A 17,962-nucleotide genomic window follows, 5' to 3' on the forward strand; every position below is an offset into this window, starting at 1 on the left:
GGGAATAGACAGATTTAATGGGCATAAGCTTTTCCCACTGCAGAGTAGGAAGATTCAAACACGTGGACATGATTTTGAGAATTAAAGGGGGACTGGGAAGTTTAGCGGGGGGGGTAAACATTGGGAGGGGGACAAAATTTAAACCTCTTCTACTTTCAGAGAGTGTTAAAAGAAGCTGGTGGGAATGAGGCTTTCCAGGAAGGGGTGTGGTGGAGGGGCAGGTTCGTTTTTATTTTTTCATTTAAAAATAAAAAATTGGGATAGGTTATAGCCCCGCGGGAAGGGGGGAAAGGGAAGGGGAGGGGTTTAATGGGGGTCGGAGCGGCAAGGTATTATGGGAGGGACCTATGGGGGAGGGAATGTATGTGTTCGCACGGGGACCTAAGGAAAGAAGGGTCGGAGATGGGGCCTGGGTTTTAGCGTGCCCCCTGTAATTGTTATATGAGTTTATTATGGTTATATGTCCCCCCAATCCTTTGTGGGCTCTTTCCACCCTCTCTCTCCCCTCCTCTTCTCCGCTCCTGGAGCCAGTCCTCATCCGCTGATGCCGGCCCTTCTCTTTTCCCTTCTCTCACTCTCTGCAGATTCAGTGCTGGTTCCACTTTCTGGACTCCCAAATGGGGACAAACATTGCAGTCCCATAGTTGTTCTTTTGCTGAATCATAAGTGTCATGAAAAACCCTTTGGGAATTTACTTTCAACCTTCGAGCTTGCCCCAAAAGCAACCTCATATTTCTTCTTTTAGCTTTTTTTCAATTTTTCTTTTCTTAAAAGATTCCTTGTTTACGATTCTTTTTATAACTCCCCAAAGCACCTCATTTTTCTCCATTTGGCTTTGCCTTTAGATTTTAGCCAAATGATTGTGCGGATCAACTAACTCTACTTTTGGCAGAGAGGTTTACAAGAGATCTATCCACTCTTGTTGCTGAAAAAAAGTTCAGGCTCATCTCGCAGTGTTTTTAAAGGAGCATTTCCCCCTTCCCAGAAGCTGGGAACCTAAAGGAGTCTGACTTCTCCAAACATGTCACCTGGAAACAATCCTTCATTTATCATCTACATCCTTCCCAAAACCTTAAGAATGTTTGTAAAGTTTCTATAAGCTCCCCTAAAACTCAATACTCTAAATCTTCTAGCAGAGTATACAAACCAAGTCATATCCAGTCTTTCTTTCATTTAAGACGTAGTCTACTGACATCCCAAGAACCAGTATGGGTGAAACCTTCTCTTATGCTCCCCTCTATGCGCATAAATGTCCTTCCTCAGATTGGCAGAGAACAAAACTGCACGACAATACTCCAGGTGCGTGTCGCACCAAGACCCCTGTACCAACTACAGTAGAACCTCCCTGCTCCTATACTCAAATCCTCTTGCTATGAAAGCCAACATACCATTCGCTTTCCTTACTGCCTGCTGCACCTGCATGCCTACCTTCAATGACTGGTGTACCAGGTCTCGCTGCATCTCCCCCTTTCCCAATCGGCCACCGTTTAGATAATAATCTGCTTTCCCGTTTTGCCACCAAAATGGATAACCTCACATTTATCCACATTAAACTGCATCTGCTAAACATTTGCCCACTCACCCAGCCTATCCAAGTCACCTTGCAGTCTCCTAGCATCCTCCTCACACCTAACACTGCCCCCCAGCTTAGTGTCATCCGCAAACTTGGAGATATTGCCTTTAATTCCCTCATCCAGATCATTAATATATATTGTAAATAGCTGGGGTCCCAGTACTGAGCCTTGCGGTACCCCACTAGTCACTGCCTGCCATTGTGAAAAGGACCCGTTTACTCCTACTCTTTGCTTCCTGTTTGCCAGCCAGTTCTCTATCCACATCAATACTGAACCCCCAATGCCATCTGCTTTGAGTTTGTATACTAATCTCTTATGTGGGACCTTGTCGAAAGCCTTCTGGAAGTCCAGATACACCACATCCACTGGTTTTCCCCTATCCACGCTACTAGTTACATCCTCGAAAAATTCTATAAGATTCGTCAGACATGATTTACCTTTCGTAAATCCATGCTGACTTTGTCCAATGATTTCACCACTTTCCAAATGTGCTGCTATCCCATCTTTAATAACTGACTCTAGCAGTTTCCCCACTACCGATGTTAGGCTAACTGGTCTGTAATTCCCCGTTTTCTCTCTCCCTACCTTCTTAAAAAGTGGGGTTACGTTTGCTACCCGCCAATCCTCTGGAACTACTCCAGAATCTAAAGAGTTTTGAAAGATTATTACTAATGCAACCACTATTTCTGGAGCTACTTCCTTAAGTACTCTGGGATGCAGCCTATCTGGCCCTGGGGATTTATCGGCCTTTAATCCATTCAATTTACCCAACACCACTTCCCGACTAACCTGGATTTCACTCAATTCCTCCACCTCCTTTGACCCGCGGGCCCCTGCTATTTCCGGCAGATCATTTATGTCTTCCTTAGTGAAGACGGAACCAAAGTAGTTATTCAATTGGTCCGCCATATCTTGGTTCCCCATGATCTACTCACCTGTTTCTGACTGCAAGGGACCTACATTTGTTTTAACTAATCTCTTTCTTTTCACATATCTATAAAAACTTTTGCAGTCAGTTTTTATGTTCCCTGCCAGTTTTCTTTCATAATCCATTTTTCCTTTCCTAATTAAACCCTTCGTCCTCCTCTGCTGGTCTCTGAATTTCTCCCAGTCCTCCGGTATGCTGCTTTTTCTGGCTAGTTTGTACGCATCATCCTTTGCTTTGATACTATCCCTGATTTCCCTTGTTATCCATGGATGCACTACCTTCCCTGATTTATTCTTTTGCCAAACTGGGATGAACAATTTTTGTAGTTCATCCATGCAGTCTTTAAATGCCTTCCATTGCATATCCACCGTCAACCCTTTTAGAATTAATTGCCAGTCAATCTTGGCCAATTCACGTCTCATACCCTCAAAGTTACCTTTCTTTAAGTTCAAAACCATTGTTTCTGAACTTAAGGTTTCAGGCTTGTTTTTACAACACTCTTAACCATACAATTATGTTGAAAAGTGGCCCTTTTTGATTTTTGCCTTGGATTTGTCTGCCTGCCACTTTTACTTTTCACCTTGCTACCTATTTTCTTCTACCCTCATTTTACACCCCTCTGTCTCTCTGCTCACACATTTAAGAAACCCACCACCTCTTATTCTCTGTTTATTATTTGTTTCTTCTTCCCCCCCCCCCCCTCATGTTGGGTCTGAGTGCTTCCCTTCTCTGCCTCCTGCCTCACACACTGTCTACTAGCTTTTGAGTCCCTCCCCCAACCGTTCTAGTTTAAAGTCTCCATGCATTGTAAACTTGTATTTATCCATGCGTTGTATACTTGTATTTGTACTTATGCATTATAAATATGTATGTCATGTTTTATACTGTGGCAATATCACAATGTATTTTATCATGCCAATAAAGTTTTTAAATTGAATTGATTGAGAATGAGAGAGTGAGACAGTCATAGAGCGAGAGAGAGAGAGAGAGAGAGAGAGAGAGAGAGAGAGAGAGAGAGAGAGACAGCGAGTGAGAGACTGAGAGAGAGAGAGTGAGAGAGAGAGAGCTGGAGTAATTCAGTGGGTCAGGCAGCATCTGTGGAGAAGATAGACACAAAGTGCTGGAGTAACTCAGCAGGTCAGGCAGCATCTGTGGAGAGAATCAATGGGTGACATTTTGGGTCGAGACCCTTCTTTGGTTTAGTTTAGTTTAGAGATGCAGCGCGGAAGCAGGTCTTTCGGCCCGTGGAGTCCACGCCGACCAGCGGTCACCCCGTACGTACACTAGCACTATCCTATGCACATTAGGGGCAATTTAACTATTTTGCGGAGGCCGATTAATCTACAACCCTGAACGTCTTTGAAATGTTGGAGGAAATAAGAGCACCCGGAGTAAAAATCCCCACAGGTCAAGGGGAGAACGTGCAAACTCTACACAGCCAGCACCCATAGTCAGGATCGTACCCGGGTCTCTGGCGGTGAGGCAGCAACTGTACCGCTGCGCCACTGTGCCGCGCAGAATTATAGAATGGTTTCCTCCGCCATAAACGCACTCAATATGTGCTAGTAATGTCTTGTTTGCCAGCTTGTTGACTCATGGTTGCTCCACCTGTGGCAAGAGCTTTGCCCAGATAGCGGGGCTGCGAGATCACCAGCAGGTGCACAGCAGTGAGTGGCCCTTCATCTGCTCCGACTGCGGCAAATGCTTCAAGTCGTCGCCGGACCTGAAGAGGCACAGGCTCCTGCACACCGGTGAGCGACCCTACACCTGCAGCGACTGCGGCAAGGGCTTCATCCTCACCAGTTACCTGGTGTCCCACCAGCGCATCCACACTGGTGAGCACCCCTTTACCTGCTCCCAGTGCGACAAGGGCTTCATCCGGTCCAGTCAGCTGCTGTCCCACCAGCGCACCCACACTTGCGAGCATCCTTACACCTGTACCCCGTGCGGCAAGGGCTTCAATCGCTCCTCCAAGCTGCTGTACCACCAGCGCACCCACACTGGTGAGCGCCCCTACAACTGCACCCAGTGCGGAAAGGGCTTCACCCACTCCAGCAGCCTGGTGGTGCACCAGCACACCCACACCGGGAAACGCCCCTACACCTGCACCCAGTGTGGCAAGGGCTTCACCCGCTCCAACCATCTGCTGTCTCACCAGCGGGTGCACGCCAGCGCCCATCCCATCCCCAGCCTGGTCAGTGGGGAACGCTTTGCCATGGCTTCCCAAGCCCTGTCTCACCAGCGCATGCACACCAGTGGCCAGCCCTACGACTGCCCATACTACGGTGAGGAATTTGACAGCTCGCGGGGGTTGCGGCAGCATCGGCGGACCCACAAGAGAGCATGGGGGCTGCGGGAGCACCAGCAGATACACACCGGAGAGAGACCCTTTGTGTGCGCTGAGTGTGGCAAGGGTTTCACCCACCTTGACCACCTGCTGGAGCACTGACGAGTCCACACCGGCCAGCGCCCCTTCACCTGCCCGCTCTGCGGCAAGGCCTTTGCCCGCTCCTCCAGCCTGCTGGCACACCGCCACGTGGATAGATAGGCGCTGTTTAGGTAGACACAAAATGCAGGAAGGAATGGGTAACGTTTCAGGGTCGAGACCCCATCTTCAGTGTCGACCCGATATGTCACCCATTCCTTGTCTCCAGAGATGCTGCCTGTCCCACTGAGTTACTCCAGCACTCTGAAATGTCACCTATCCATGTTCTCCACAGATGCTGCCTGACCCAGTGAAACAGCGTGGAAACAGGCCCACACCGACCAACATGTGCCAGCTACACTGGTCCCACCTGCCTGTGTTTGGTCCATTTCCCTCCAAACATGTCCTATCCATGCAACTAACTGTTTCTTGGGATAGCCCCAGCCTCAACTACCTCCTCTGACAGTTTCTTCCATACTCCCACCACCCTCTGTGTGATGCGGCTAAGAAGAAGCTACGCGACCGTGACATCAAATGCACATTGATCTTTCCCTGCACACTGAGAGTTGTCCACGCTGGCAAGACACAGTTCTTTCACACTCCTGGTGAAGTTGGGACATTTCTTGGTGAGCTCTCCTCCATTAACTCCTCCATGGACTCTGATATAACAGCCTAATGTTGGTGTTAGCGTTAACACAATAATGTTGTCTGCCGATGAACTTTGTGTTTAGCTGGTTTTGTTGTATTTTTTCTATAATTTTTCTACTCAAAATCAACTTTGGATTTTGATAAAATAATGCCGGCGGCTCCTCTTGTAATTATTCAACCGCTGGACCAGCATTGATTTTTCTGTCTTATTCGCAAACTTGTAGCTGGCATGAGAGTTGTTATGACTGACAATATGTGATATGATAATATTGTTATGACTGATATGTGATAATACAAGTTGTTATTCTGGGCTTCATAAAGCCCCATTAATTTAATTAAAAAATAATTGGTCCAGGACTTCATACTTTTGATCTATTTGCATAAACATGAGCTATGCAGACTGAGGTGTGTATGCTCAATTTTTTTTCTTTCTTTCTCTCTCTTTCTTTCTCCGCAGCCTGATCTTGTGTGCTTTGTCTGTCCTGTCTTCTGTGTGTGTGTGTTTGTGTCAATCTGTATATGTGGCTCTCCCGTCCCCTTTCTCATGCTATTTCTCAGCCCCACTCCCCCAACCTTATCTACACCCAACTGATCCATAATTGATACAGCTAAAGGCCTAAAAATCATCTATTTGAACATTAGGAGTCTTCTTCCAAAGATAGATTTAATTAGAGTTTGGATTGCACAGAATAAACCTGACATAATAACATTTTCAGAAACATGGTTACATAGTGAAATTTGTGACAATGATATTCATATTGATAATTTTGCATTATATAGAACAGATAGGCCTACGAGAGCTGGAGGTGTGGCTTGTTATGTGTCAACTCGCTTTATATCTGAACCTACTATCCCTAAAGTAACCTCATCTCTCTTTGAAAGCCTTTTCATTAGGTTAAAACTTCCATGAGAATAAACATCTAATTATCGGCACTATCTATCGATCCCCCCCTGTTCATCCTGACTCAACTAAGTCCTTAATTTCCACTCTCACCTCTAATGAACACCCATGTGAATTAGTGCTTCTTGGTGACTTCAATAAAAACTGGCTCGATTGCTCCTCTTCTAACGACAAAAACTTGCTTAAAAGTATAAACCTGACCCAGTTAATCAACGAACCTACCAGAGTTCATGGCAATTCTACATCACTATTAGATTGGATTCTTGTTACCCATCCTGACCGAATCTTAACATCTGGTGTTTTGTCAGATTGCTTTAGCGATCATTCTGCTATTTTCTGTGTGTGGAAGATTAAACCTTCCCGTCTCCCTCCTAAACATATTCGTGTTAGACAATGTAGAACATTTAATTATGATAATTATATGCATGACCTGATTGCAATAAACTGGGACAGGTTTCAACTTATACCAACTGTCGAGGATGCCTGGAATTATTTATACACTGAAGTCACAAGAGTTATCGATAAGCATGCCCCCTGGAGAGAAATCAAAGTCAAGGGAAAACATTTACCGTGGATTAGTGCTGATTTGATCAACCTTTTTAATGAGCGGGATAAAGTCTGGAAGAACCTTTCAGGGAAACAAAGGACCCTGCTGATTGGTAGAAATATAGGTCCTTAAGGAATCAGTGTATGACAAAAACACGTAATGCTAAATCAAGTCATTTTAATATTCTAATGTACCCACTATGCGACCTGTTTAATTTGTCTTTCTCAACTTGTACCCTCCCTTCCGCATGGAAGTGTGCCAATGTTACTCCACTGCATAAGGGAGGCGAACCACACAATATTAACCATTACCGCCCCATCTCAATTATCAACTCGGTGGCTAAAATCCTTGAGAAACTAGTGTTCAACCAGCTTTCACATTATGTCTCAACTTTCAACATTCCATCTCCATGCCAGTCTGGGTTCAGACCTAATCACTCCACAACTACAGCTCTGTTAAAACTCACCAGCGATGTGTTCACTGCTTCTGAGGATGGTAAACTCACCGGTGCCATCTTTCTTGATCTAACCAAGGCCTTTGATGTTGTTGACCACTACCTACTGCTTGATAAACTTTACTCTATTGGTCTTTCACAAAACAATCTACTGTGGTTTAACATACCTTCATAACAGACGCCAATGTGTCACCTTTAATGGAAGTCAATCCAATGTCTTAATTGTTGAGAAGGGGTCCCACAAGGTTCGTCCTTGGGACCACTCCGTTTCTCTATTTTCATAAACGACCTCCCTAATATCTGTTCTGACTGTCAAACACAACTATATGCCGATAATGCAGTGCTATATACATCTAGTACTAACAAATCTGAAATTGAAAGATCCCTTCAATTAGATCTTACTTCTGTTCAGAAATGGCTATTATTTAACAAATTAATTTTAAATAAAAATAAATCATGCAGTATGTTATTTGGTACCAGACAAGGCCTTGGTAATTCTGTAGATCTGACTATATCATTTAATGAAGGATCACCATTAGAACAAGTATTGAACTTCAAATATCTTGGTGTTTGGCTCGACCCAACGCTTTCATTTACGCAGCATAGTGAGACGATTACTAAAAAACTCTGCTGTAATCTAGCTATTCTTTACCGCCATATAAATTGTTTCACCTTTCAGATGAGAAAAAAAATTGTCTCTCAACTACTACTACCAACACTGGATTATGCTGATATTGTTTATCAGAATACATTTGATACACATCTTCAACCCCTCAATGTAGTTTATAATAGTCTTTGCAGATTTATTTTAAGGTGTCCATATATAACTCACCACTGTTCTATGTACGAAACTCTAAACTGGTTACCCCCCCACGCTCGAAGATGTTACCACTGGTTCCAGTTCATCTTTAAATGCATCCACCTCAATTACCCCTTCTTATTTAAAACAAGACCTATTACCATACACACCCTCATATTCAGTAAGACATATTCAGCAACCCGTCTTTTTCATTCCAAGAACCAACAAAGAAATTGGGAGACGTGCATTTAAATTCAAAGCTCCTTCTGACTGGAACACTCTGCCTAGTACCATAAGAACTATTAGCTCATTTCGTCTATTTAAAAATACACTTTTACCCTTCCTTATAAAACCATGTACCTGTTTCTAGTATTAGAGTCTTCGAGCTCCTTTATCTAGCTTGCTCTGTGTGTGATCATTTGCGCTGTAACATATAACTGTTATTATTATTGGATATGTAAAGTCAATTAACAATAGTTATAAACTATAACAAGTGGGGATGGAGGGGTTATGGGATTGGTGTGTGGGTAGGTGGGTCAATGAGAGCCTTTATGTATGCTATGTCTTGTGCTGTATGTTTTATGTTGGACCCCCTCGAAAATGAGATGACTGTCCATTTCAAGGGGTTATCCATGAATAAACTTGTTTCAAACTTGTTTCAACTTGTTTCAAAAGGTTACCCCTCAGTTTCCTTTTAAATCTTTTCCCCTTCAACTTGAACCCATGTCCTCTGGTACTCGATTCCCCCACTCTGGGCAAGAGATTCTGTGCATTTAACTAAATTGTGCTCTATGCAAGATTCCACCATCTGCAGTATCTTGTGTCTCCCTCAGCTATATCCACCTACCACGTCTGAAGAAGGGTTTCAACCTGAAACGTCACCCATTCCTTCTCTCTAGAGATGCTGCCTGTCCCGCTGAGTTACTCCAGCATTTTGTGTCCACCTATCACTTGCCAGGCTTTGTCCAGCCCCCATCTCTCTTTTCCAGCTTCCTCCCCCCCACCCTCTACCATCAGTCTGAAGAAGGGTCCTGACTCAAAACGTCGTCTGTCCATTCCCTCTAAAGCGGTGGAGGAACTCAGTGGGTCAGGCCGCATCTGTAGATGGAAAGGAATCTAAGGCGACCCACCTTTCCTTTCCAACTTTCTCCACCCCCCACACCAAGCAATCTGAAGAAGGGTCCTGACCTAGAATGTTGCCTGTCCATGCTCTCCAGACGTGCAAGTTACTCCAGGAGATTGTATCTCTCTTTGTAAACCAACATCTGCTGTTCCTTCTTTACGTATGTGAAGGGGAAAACATTAGTTAAGACCAAAGTTGGACTCTTGAAGATTGAGAAAGGTGAATTTTATTATGGGGAACAAGGAAATGGCAGATGAGTTGAACAGGTACTTTGGTTCCGTCTTCACTAAGGAGGACATAAACAATCTTCCTGATGTACTAGTGGCCAGAGGATCTGGGGTGATGGAGGAACTGAAAGAAATCCACATTAGGCAGAAAATGGTGTTGGGTAGACTGATGTCACTGAAGGCTGATAAATCCCCAGGGCCTGATGGTCTGCATCCCAGGGCACTTCCGGAAGTGGCTCTAGAAATCGTGGATGCATTGGTGATAATTTTCCAATGTTCTATAGACTCAGGATCAGTTCCTGCGGATTGGTGGGTAGCTAATGTTATCCCACTTTTTAACATAGTTGGGAGAGAGAAAACAGGGAATTATGAACCAGTTAGCCTGACATCGGTGGTGGGGAAGATGCTGGAGCCAATTATAAAAGATGAAATAGCCGCATATTTGGATAGGAGTAACAGGGTCGGTCTGAGTCAGCATGGATTTACGAAGAGGAAATCATGCTTGACTGATCTTCTGGAATTTTTTGAGGATGTAACTGGGAAAATGGACAAGGGAAAGCAAGTGGATGTATACCTGGACTTTCAGAAAGCATTTGATAAGGTTCCACATGGAAGATTAGTGGGAAAATTTAGGGCATAGGGTAATGGGGGTAGAGTGCTGACATGGATAGAGAATGACATGTACTGACATGAAAATTGGTTGGCAGACAGGAAACAAAGAGTAGGGATTAACTGGTCCCTTTCAGAATGGCAGGCAGTGATTAGTGGGGTACCGCCAGGCTCGGTGCTGGGACCGCAGCAATTTACAATATACATCAATGATTTGGATGAAGGAATTCAAAGTAACATTAGCAAATTTGCAGAGCTGGGTGGCAGTGTGAACTGTGAGGAGGATGCTATGAGAATGCAGGGTGACTTGGACAGGTTGGGTGAGTGGGCTGATGCATGGCAGATGCAGTTTAATGTGCAGAAATGTGAGGTTATCCACTTTGGTAGCAAAAACAGAAAGGCAGATTATTATCTAAATGGTGTCGTTGGGAAATGTGGAAGTACAACGGGATCTTGGGGTCCTTGTTCATCAGTGACTGAAAGTAAGCAGACAGGTACAGCAGGCAGTGGAGAAAGCGAATGGCCTGTTAGCCTTTATAACAAGAGCAAAGAGGTCCTTCTGCAGTTGTACAGGGCCCTAGTGAGACCACACCTGGAGTATTGTGTGCAGTTTTGGTCTCCAAAGGTTCACAAATTTTATTCCCCGGATGGCGGGACTGTCATATGCTGAGAGAATGGAGGGGGTGGACTTGTATAGTCTGGAGGTTAGAAGGATGAGAGGATATCTTATTGAAACATATAAGATTATTAAGGGTTTGGACACGCTAGAGGCAGGAAACATGTTCCCAATGTTGGGGAAGTTCCAGAACCAGGGGTCACAGGTTAAGAATAAGGGGTAAGCCATTTAGAACGGAAATGAGGAAACACTTTTTCACACAGAGAATTGTGAGTCTGTGAAATTCTCTGTCTCAGAGGGCGGTGGAGGCCGGTTCTCTGGATGCTTTCAAGCGAGAGCTAGATAGGGGTCTTAATGACAGCGGAGTCAGGGGATATGGGAAGAAGGCAGGAACGGGGTACTGATTGTGGATGATCAGCCATGATCACATTGAATGGTTGTGCTGGTTTGAAGGGCCGAATGGCCTACACCTGCACCTATTGTCTCTTGCCTAATGTCTATTGTATGAGGACTAGGCGTGTATTTCACCCTACACGTGCGCTCGGTCCTCCAAGGCCACCTGGATCTCCCGGCTGCCAACCATTTTAACTCCCCTTCCCACTCCCACACTGATGGTTCTGTCCTGGGCCTCCTCCATTGCCAGAGTGAGGTGACACGTAAATTGGAGGAACAGCATCTCATAGCTGACAGCCCAATTCAATTCAATTCAATTCAATTCAATTCAACTTTATTGTCATTGCACAAATACAAATATAGGTACAACGAAATGCAGTTTAGCGTCTGGTCATAGTCATAGTGCAAGATAGTAGAAGTAAAAAATAAAAATACAAAGTCGGCATACAATAAAAGTAAACAATGGTTAACAATGTGTGGATTGTGGATGAATTAAAACTGATACATAGGCAGATAACTGTATACAAGTGGGAGAGTCTAAGGATGCCTAGTGTCGGGACTCCGAGTTCAGCAGTGTAATGGCTGTTCCTCATCCTGCTTGTACGAGACCTGAGGCTCCTGTACCGTCTCCCTGATGGGAGGAGGGCAAACAGTCCATGGTTAGGGTGAGAGAGTTCCTTGATGATTTTCCCGGCCCGTCTCAGACACCGTTTGCGGTGGAGGGCATCCATGGCAGGCAGCGGGGCACCGATGATGTGCTGAGCGGTTTTCACCACCCGTTGTAGTGCCTTCCTGTCAGCTGTGGTGCAACTGCTGTACCATACCGTGAAGCAGGTGGTCAGGATGCTTTCGATGGTACAGCAGTAAAAGTTGGACAGGATCTGGGGGGACAGGTGAGCTTTCTTGAGCCTCCTTTCTTGATATGCTGTGCCTTTTTGATCAGTTTGGTGGTATTGAGGGACCAAGACTGTACCCAGAGGAATTTGTAGTTGGAGACGCGCTCCACCTCAGTCCCGTTTATGTGGATGGGGGTATGTCTGCCCCCTCTTCTTCCTGAAGTCAACAATTATTTATTTTGTCTTCTTAGAGTTGAGGACAAGGTTATTATTGGCACACCAGGCTGCCAGGTTCTGGACCTCCTCCCTATAGGCTGATTCATTGTTGTCGCTGATCAGTCCTACCTCCGTGGTGTCATTGGCAAATTTTAAGATGGCGTTGGAGCCACACTTAGGGATGCAGTCATGGGTGAAGAGGGAGTAGAGGAGAGGGCTGAGCACACAGCCCTGTACATGAACATTGAATTCTCCAAATTAAGGAGACTCCCCCCCTCACTCTGGCCATGGAGGAGTTGAAGTGCTGAGCCACCAGGAGATCAGGTTGGTTATTGCGAACCGAGTGGAGGTGTTCAGCGTGTGTGCATGAGAGTGTGTGTGTGTGAGAGAGAGTGCGTGTGTGAAAGAGAGAGGGAGTGTGTGTGAGAGAGAGAGGGACTGTGTGTGTGTGTATGTGTATGTGTGTGTGTGTGTGTGTGTGTGAGAGAGAGAGAGAGGAGAGAAAGGGGGAGTGTTGTGTGTGAGAGAGAGAGACTGTATGTGTGTGTGTGAGAGAGAGGGAGAGAGAGAAAGAGGGGAGTGTTGCGTGTGTGTGTGAGAGACTGTGTGTGTGAGAGAGAGAGGGGGGGGAGTGTTGTGTGTGTGAGAGAGTGTTTGTGTGTGTGAGAGACAGGGAGCGAGTGAGGGGCTATGGGAGAGAGATAGGGAGGGAAGAGAGGGAGTGTGTAGAGAGACAGGGAGCGAGAGAGGGAGTGTGTAGGAGAGGCAGGGAGTGAGAGAGGGAGTGTGTGAGAGAGAGGAGGAGGCACGAGAGGGTGGAGTGGAGAGAATTTGTGTACGAGTGGGGGAGGTGGGAGAGGGGAGAGAGAGGAATGTATATGTGCAGCTTTAAGGGACATTGGTCAGGTAGCATTTGGAGTATTGCATACAGTTCTGGTCACTCCATTACAGGACTGATGTGGAGGCTTTGGGGAAGCTGCAGAGATGATTAACCAGAATGGTTTAAACACAAGGAACTGCAGATGCTGGTTTACAAGAATGGACACAAAGTGCTGGAGTAACTCAGCGGGACAGGCAGCATCTCTGGACAGATGGAATGGGTGACTGAGGAAACGGCACAGAACGTTACCTCTTCCTTCCAGAATTTTGTGTTTACTTAAACCGTGTATCTATCCACGTGGCGGTGTGCCAGCAGACTGGAGGAGCGGGCAAAGGCCTTGACACAGAGCGGGCAGGTGAAGGGGAGATGTCCAGTGTGGACTCGCCGGTGCTCCAGCAAGTGGTCAAGGTGGGTGAAGCCCTTACCACAGGACGGGCAGGAGTAGGAACGCTTGCCGTTGTGGGTATGCCGGTGCTGCCACAGGCTGGACATGTGGGTGAAACCCTTGCTACACTCAGCGCACACAAAGGGTCTCTCTCTGGTGTGTATCCGCTGGTGAGACAGGGTGTGGGAGGCTGTGGCAAAGCGCTCTCCACACACCGGGCTGGAGAAGGGACGTTCGCCGGCATGCGCCAGCTGGTGGGACAGCAGATAGTTGGAGCGGGTGAAGCTCCTGCCACACTGGGTGCAGGTGTAGGGGCGCTCACCGGTGTGGGTGCGCTGGTGCTTTTTCAGGCTGCTGGACTGAGTGAAGCCCTTGCCGCACTGGACCCAGGTGTAGGGGCGCTGATGCACCAGCAGGTTCCTGGACTGGGTGAAGCCTTTGCCGCAGTCGTTACATGTGTAGGTACGTTCCCCAGTGTGCACGTGCCTGTGCTGCTTCAGCACTGGCGACGAATTGAAGCCTTTGCTGCAGTCGGAGCAGGTGAAGGGCCACTCACTGCTGTACACCCGTCGGTGCTCCCGCAGCCCCGACAACCGGGCAAAGCTCTTGCCACAGGTGGAGCAGGTGAAGGGCCTGTCGCCGGAGTGCACGCAGTTGTGCTGCAGCAGGTTGCTGGAGCGGGTGAAGCTCTTGCCGCATTCCGAGCAGTCGAAGAGGCGTTCTCCCATGTGAACCCGCTGGTGGGCCTCCAACCGGCTCGGTTACTGCCAGGCTTTGCCACACACGTCATAACGCTTCTCCTTGTTGTGCCCCGTCATGTGGTCCTCCACCGAAGCTCAGTCCCTCGAAGCTCAGCCCACGCACCGAGCTGATGGGGGGGGGGGGGGGGGGGGGGGGGGGGGGGGGTGGGGGGCACAGGCACTCTGGCCGCCCTCAATGCCGCTCATGTCCCCATCTCTCTGTCCACAGCAACGATAATTTAACAATTTTGCGGAGCCCGATATATCTAAAACTCTGCACATCTTTGAAATGTTGGAGGAAACCAGAGCACCCGGAGTAAAAACCCATGCAGATCAAGGGGAGAACGTACAAGCTCCGCACAGACAGCAGCCGTAGTCAGGATCGAACCCGGGTCTCTGACAGTAAGGCAGCAACTGTACCGCTGCGCCACTGCCGCACAGAATTATATAACGGTTTCCTCCGCCATAAATGCACCCAATATGTGCTAGTAATGTCCGGTTTGCCAGCTTGTTCACCCTCTGTGTTCCCCTCCTGCAGGGTTTAGGAGCCGTTCCTGTGGACGGAGAGACAGGGACGTGAGCGGCAATTGAGGGCGGCCAGGGTGTCGGTGAGCCCCCCCCTTCCCCCAACTGCTCGGTGTGCGGACTGAGCTTCGATGGAGGACCACATGACAGGGCACAAAAAGGAGAAGCGTTAAGAGTGTGAGGTGTGCGGCAAGGCCTGGCAGTACCCGAGCCAGCTGGAGCTCCACTGGCAGGTACACACGGGAGAATGCCCCTTCAACTGCTCGGAGTGCGGCAAGAGCTTCACCACCTCCAGTAACCTGCTGCGGCACAACCGTGTGCACTCCGGCGAGAGGCCCTTCACCTGCTCCGACTGCGGCAAGAGCTTCAAGATGGCGAATCACCTGAAGAAGCATCGGCGGGTGCACACGTGCGAGAAGCCCTATTGCTGCTCCACCTGTGGCAAGAGCTTTGCCCAGTTGTCGGGGCTGTGGGATCATGGTGGGTGCATAGCAGTGAGCGGCCCTTCACCTGCTCTGACTGTGGCAAAGGCTTCAAGTCATCCAATCACCTGAAAATGCACAGGCGCATGCACGCCAGCGAGCGACCCTACACCTGCAGCAACTGCGGTAAGGGCTTCACCCATTCTGCCAACCTGCTGCCCCACCAGCACACCCACACCGGCGAGCGTCCCTACACCTGCGCCAAGTGTGGCAAGGGCTTCATGTACTCCAGCAACCTGCTGTCCCACCAGCATACCCACACCGGGGAAAGCCTACACCTGCGCCTAGTGCAGCAAGGGCTTCACCAGCTCCAGCACCCTGCTATCCCACTAGCGCACCCACACCGGCACGCGTCCCTTCACCTGTGCCCAGTGCGGCAAGGGCTTCACAAGTCAAGCAACCTGCTGTCCCACCAGCGCACCCACACTGGTGAGCGCCCCTACACCTGCGCCCAGTGCGGCAAGGGCTTCACCAGCTCCTCCATGCTGCTGTCTCACCAGCGGGTGCACACCGGCGACCATCCCGTCCCCAGCCCAGTGTGTGGAGAGTACTTTGCCATGGCCTCCCAAGCCCTGTCTCATCAGCGCGTGCACACCAGTGGCCAGCCTATTACTGCCTGTACTGCGCTGAGGAATTTGACAGTTTGCGAAGGTTGTGGCAGCAGCGGCAGGCCCACGCCGGCGAGCAACTGCTCCCACTCTGACAAGAGAGCATGAGGGCTGTGGGAACACCAGCGGATACACACCGGGGAGACCCTTTGTGTGCGCTGAATGGCAAGGCATTCACCCACATGTCCAACTGGTATGCCCACAGCGGTGAGCGTCCCTTCCCTGCCCGTCATGTGGTAAGGGCTTCACCCGCCTTGGCCGATGATTGAAGGTGGGTGAAGCACCGGCGAGTCGACACCGGCTAGCGCCCCTTCACCTGCCCGCTCTGTGACAAGGCCTTTGCCCACTACTCCAGCCTGCTGGCACGCCGCCATGTGCATAGACAAGCACTGTTTAGGTAGACACAAAATCCTGGAAGGAATGGGTAACGATTCGGATCGTTTCTTCAGTCACCAATTCCTTCTCTCCAGAGGTGCTGCCTGTCCCGCTGAGTTACTCCAGTACTTTGTGTCGAGGCTTCTGCTGGGTTGCTTCGATTGTTTCAACATAATCAAAACTGCTGTAGATTTGGGAGGCACAGCAGCAGCAGATTAGCAAGAGATACGACTGATTGGCTCTAGCCCAAGTGGGAAGAGAGAAGTGAGTCAGTGTGGGAAAACAGTTGAAAACTGAGGAATTTGCGTTGTAAATTGGTAAATCAGGCAATTTATCAGTCAATTGAAGCAAGACGGCTCTTAGCGAGCAGCAGTGAGGAGCGGCCTAGTGAGGGAAGTGCCCTGTGAGAAAAGTGTGAGTCTTTGGCTCGAGAGTCTTCGGCGAGGAGACTGAGGAGAGGAGACCACGCAATACGCTTGAGAGGTAGAGACGAAAGAAGGAGATGTCAGGCAAGCTGATTCAGTGCGATGCTTGCAGTATGTGGGAGGTCAAGGACACCGCTGGTGCCTCTGGCTGCTACAAATGCGAAAAGTGCATCCAGGTGGAGCTCCTGTTGGGGAACTGGAGAAGCAAGTGGATGACTTCTGGTTCGTACGAGAAACGGAGTTGTTCCTCGACAAGTCCTACAGTACGATTGTTACACCTAAGGTACTGGAAGAGAGAAGGTGGGAGACAGTGAGAAAGGGAGGGAAGCATGGAATGCCAACGTCCCCGGGTGGTGTACCTCTTGTACCACCAGCGGTGTCCTCTTGTAAACAGGTTCACCCGCTTGGAAGCTGTTGGGACAGAAGATATGTTTACACTGAGCGACGGACTGGCTTGCGATGCGAATAGGTCTGTTGAGCCAAAACCAAAAAGGCCTAAGGCAGGCAAGGCCATTGTAGTGGGAGATTCCATTGGGAGAGGTACGGACAGGGGTTTCTGCGGCAGCAGACGGGATGCGAGGATGGTGTGCTGCCTTCCCGGTGCCAGGATCCAGGATGTCACGGACAAAGTGCAGAAAATCCTCAAGGGGGATGGTGAACATCCGGAAGTGGTAGTGCATGTCGGCACAAACGATGTCGGAAAGAAGGGGATGAATATTCTGCAGCGTGACTTTAGAGAGCTCGGAAAAATGTTGAAAAGCAGGACCTCCAGGGTTGTTATCTCTGGTTTGCTTCCAGTTCCCCGTGCTGGCGAGAGCAAGAACAGGAAATACGGGACCTGAACGTGTGGCTGAGGAACTGGTGCACAGGGCAGGGATTTAGATTCTTAGATCACTGGGATCTGTTTTGGGGTAAGGGGGAACTGTACAAAAGGGACGGATTGCATCTTAACAGGTGTGGGACCAGCATTCTGGCAGGCAGGTTTGCCACTGCTACACGGGTGTCTTTAAACTGAATAAGGGGGGTGGGGTGTCGAATGGGATAGTGGAGGATGGAGTTAAAGGGAAAGGGTTTCTTAAATGTGTGAGCATAGAGACCGAGGGGTGTAAAATGAGGGTAGAAGCAATAGGTAGCAAGTTGAAAAGTAAAAGTGGCAGGCAGACAAACCCCGGGCAAAAATCAACACTTTTCAACATAATTGTATAAGGGGTAAGAGTGTTGTAAAAACAAGCCTGAAGGCTTTGCG

General features: G+C 48.3%; 1 protein-coding gene across 1 annotated transcript; it reads left to right on the forward strand.

Moving 5' to 3' along the window:
* Window positions 1-4,048: 4,048 nt before the first annotated feature.
* Window positions 4,049-5,600, forward strand: LOC129694724 (gastrula zinc finger protein XlCGF64.1-like; the record flags this gene model as incomplete). The annotated part of the gene is made up of 1 exon (XM_055631472.1): window positions 4,049-5,600. A coding segment is annotated over one exon (903 nt), but the record flags the coding sequence as incomplete, so codon positions are not given.
* Between the last annotated feature and the right edge of the window lie 12,362 nt (window positions 5,601-17,962).

Source organism: Leucoraja erinacea, unplaced genomic scaffold (assembly GCF_028641065.1).
Source record: "Leucoraja erinacea ecotype New England unplaced genomic scaffold, Leri_hhj_1 Leri_777S, whole genome shotgun sequence".
Lineage (NCBI taxonomy): Eukaryota > Metazoa > Chordata > Chondrichthyes > Rajiformes > Rajidae > Leucoraja > Leucoraja erinaceus.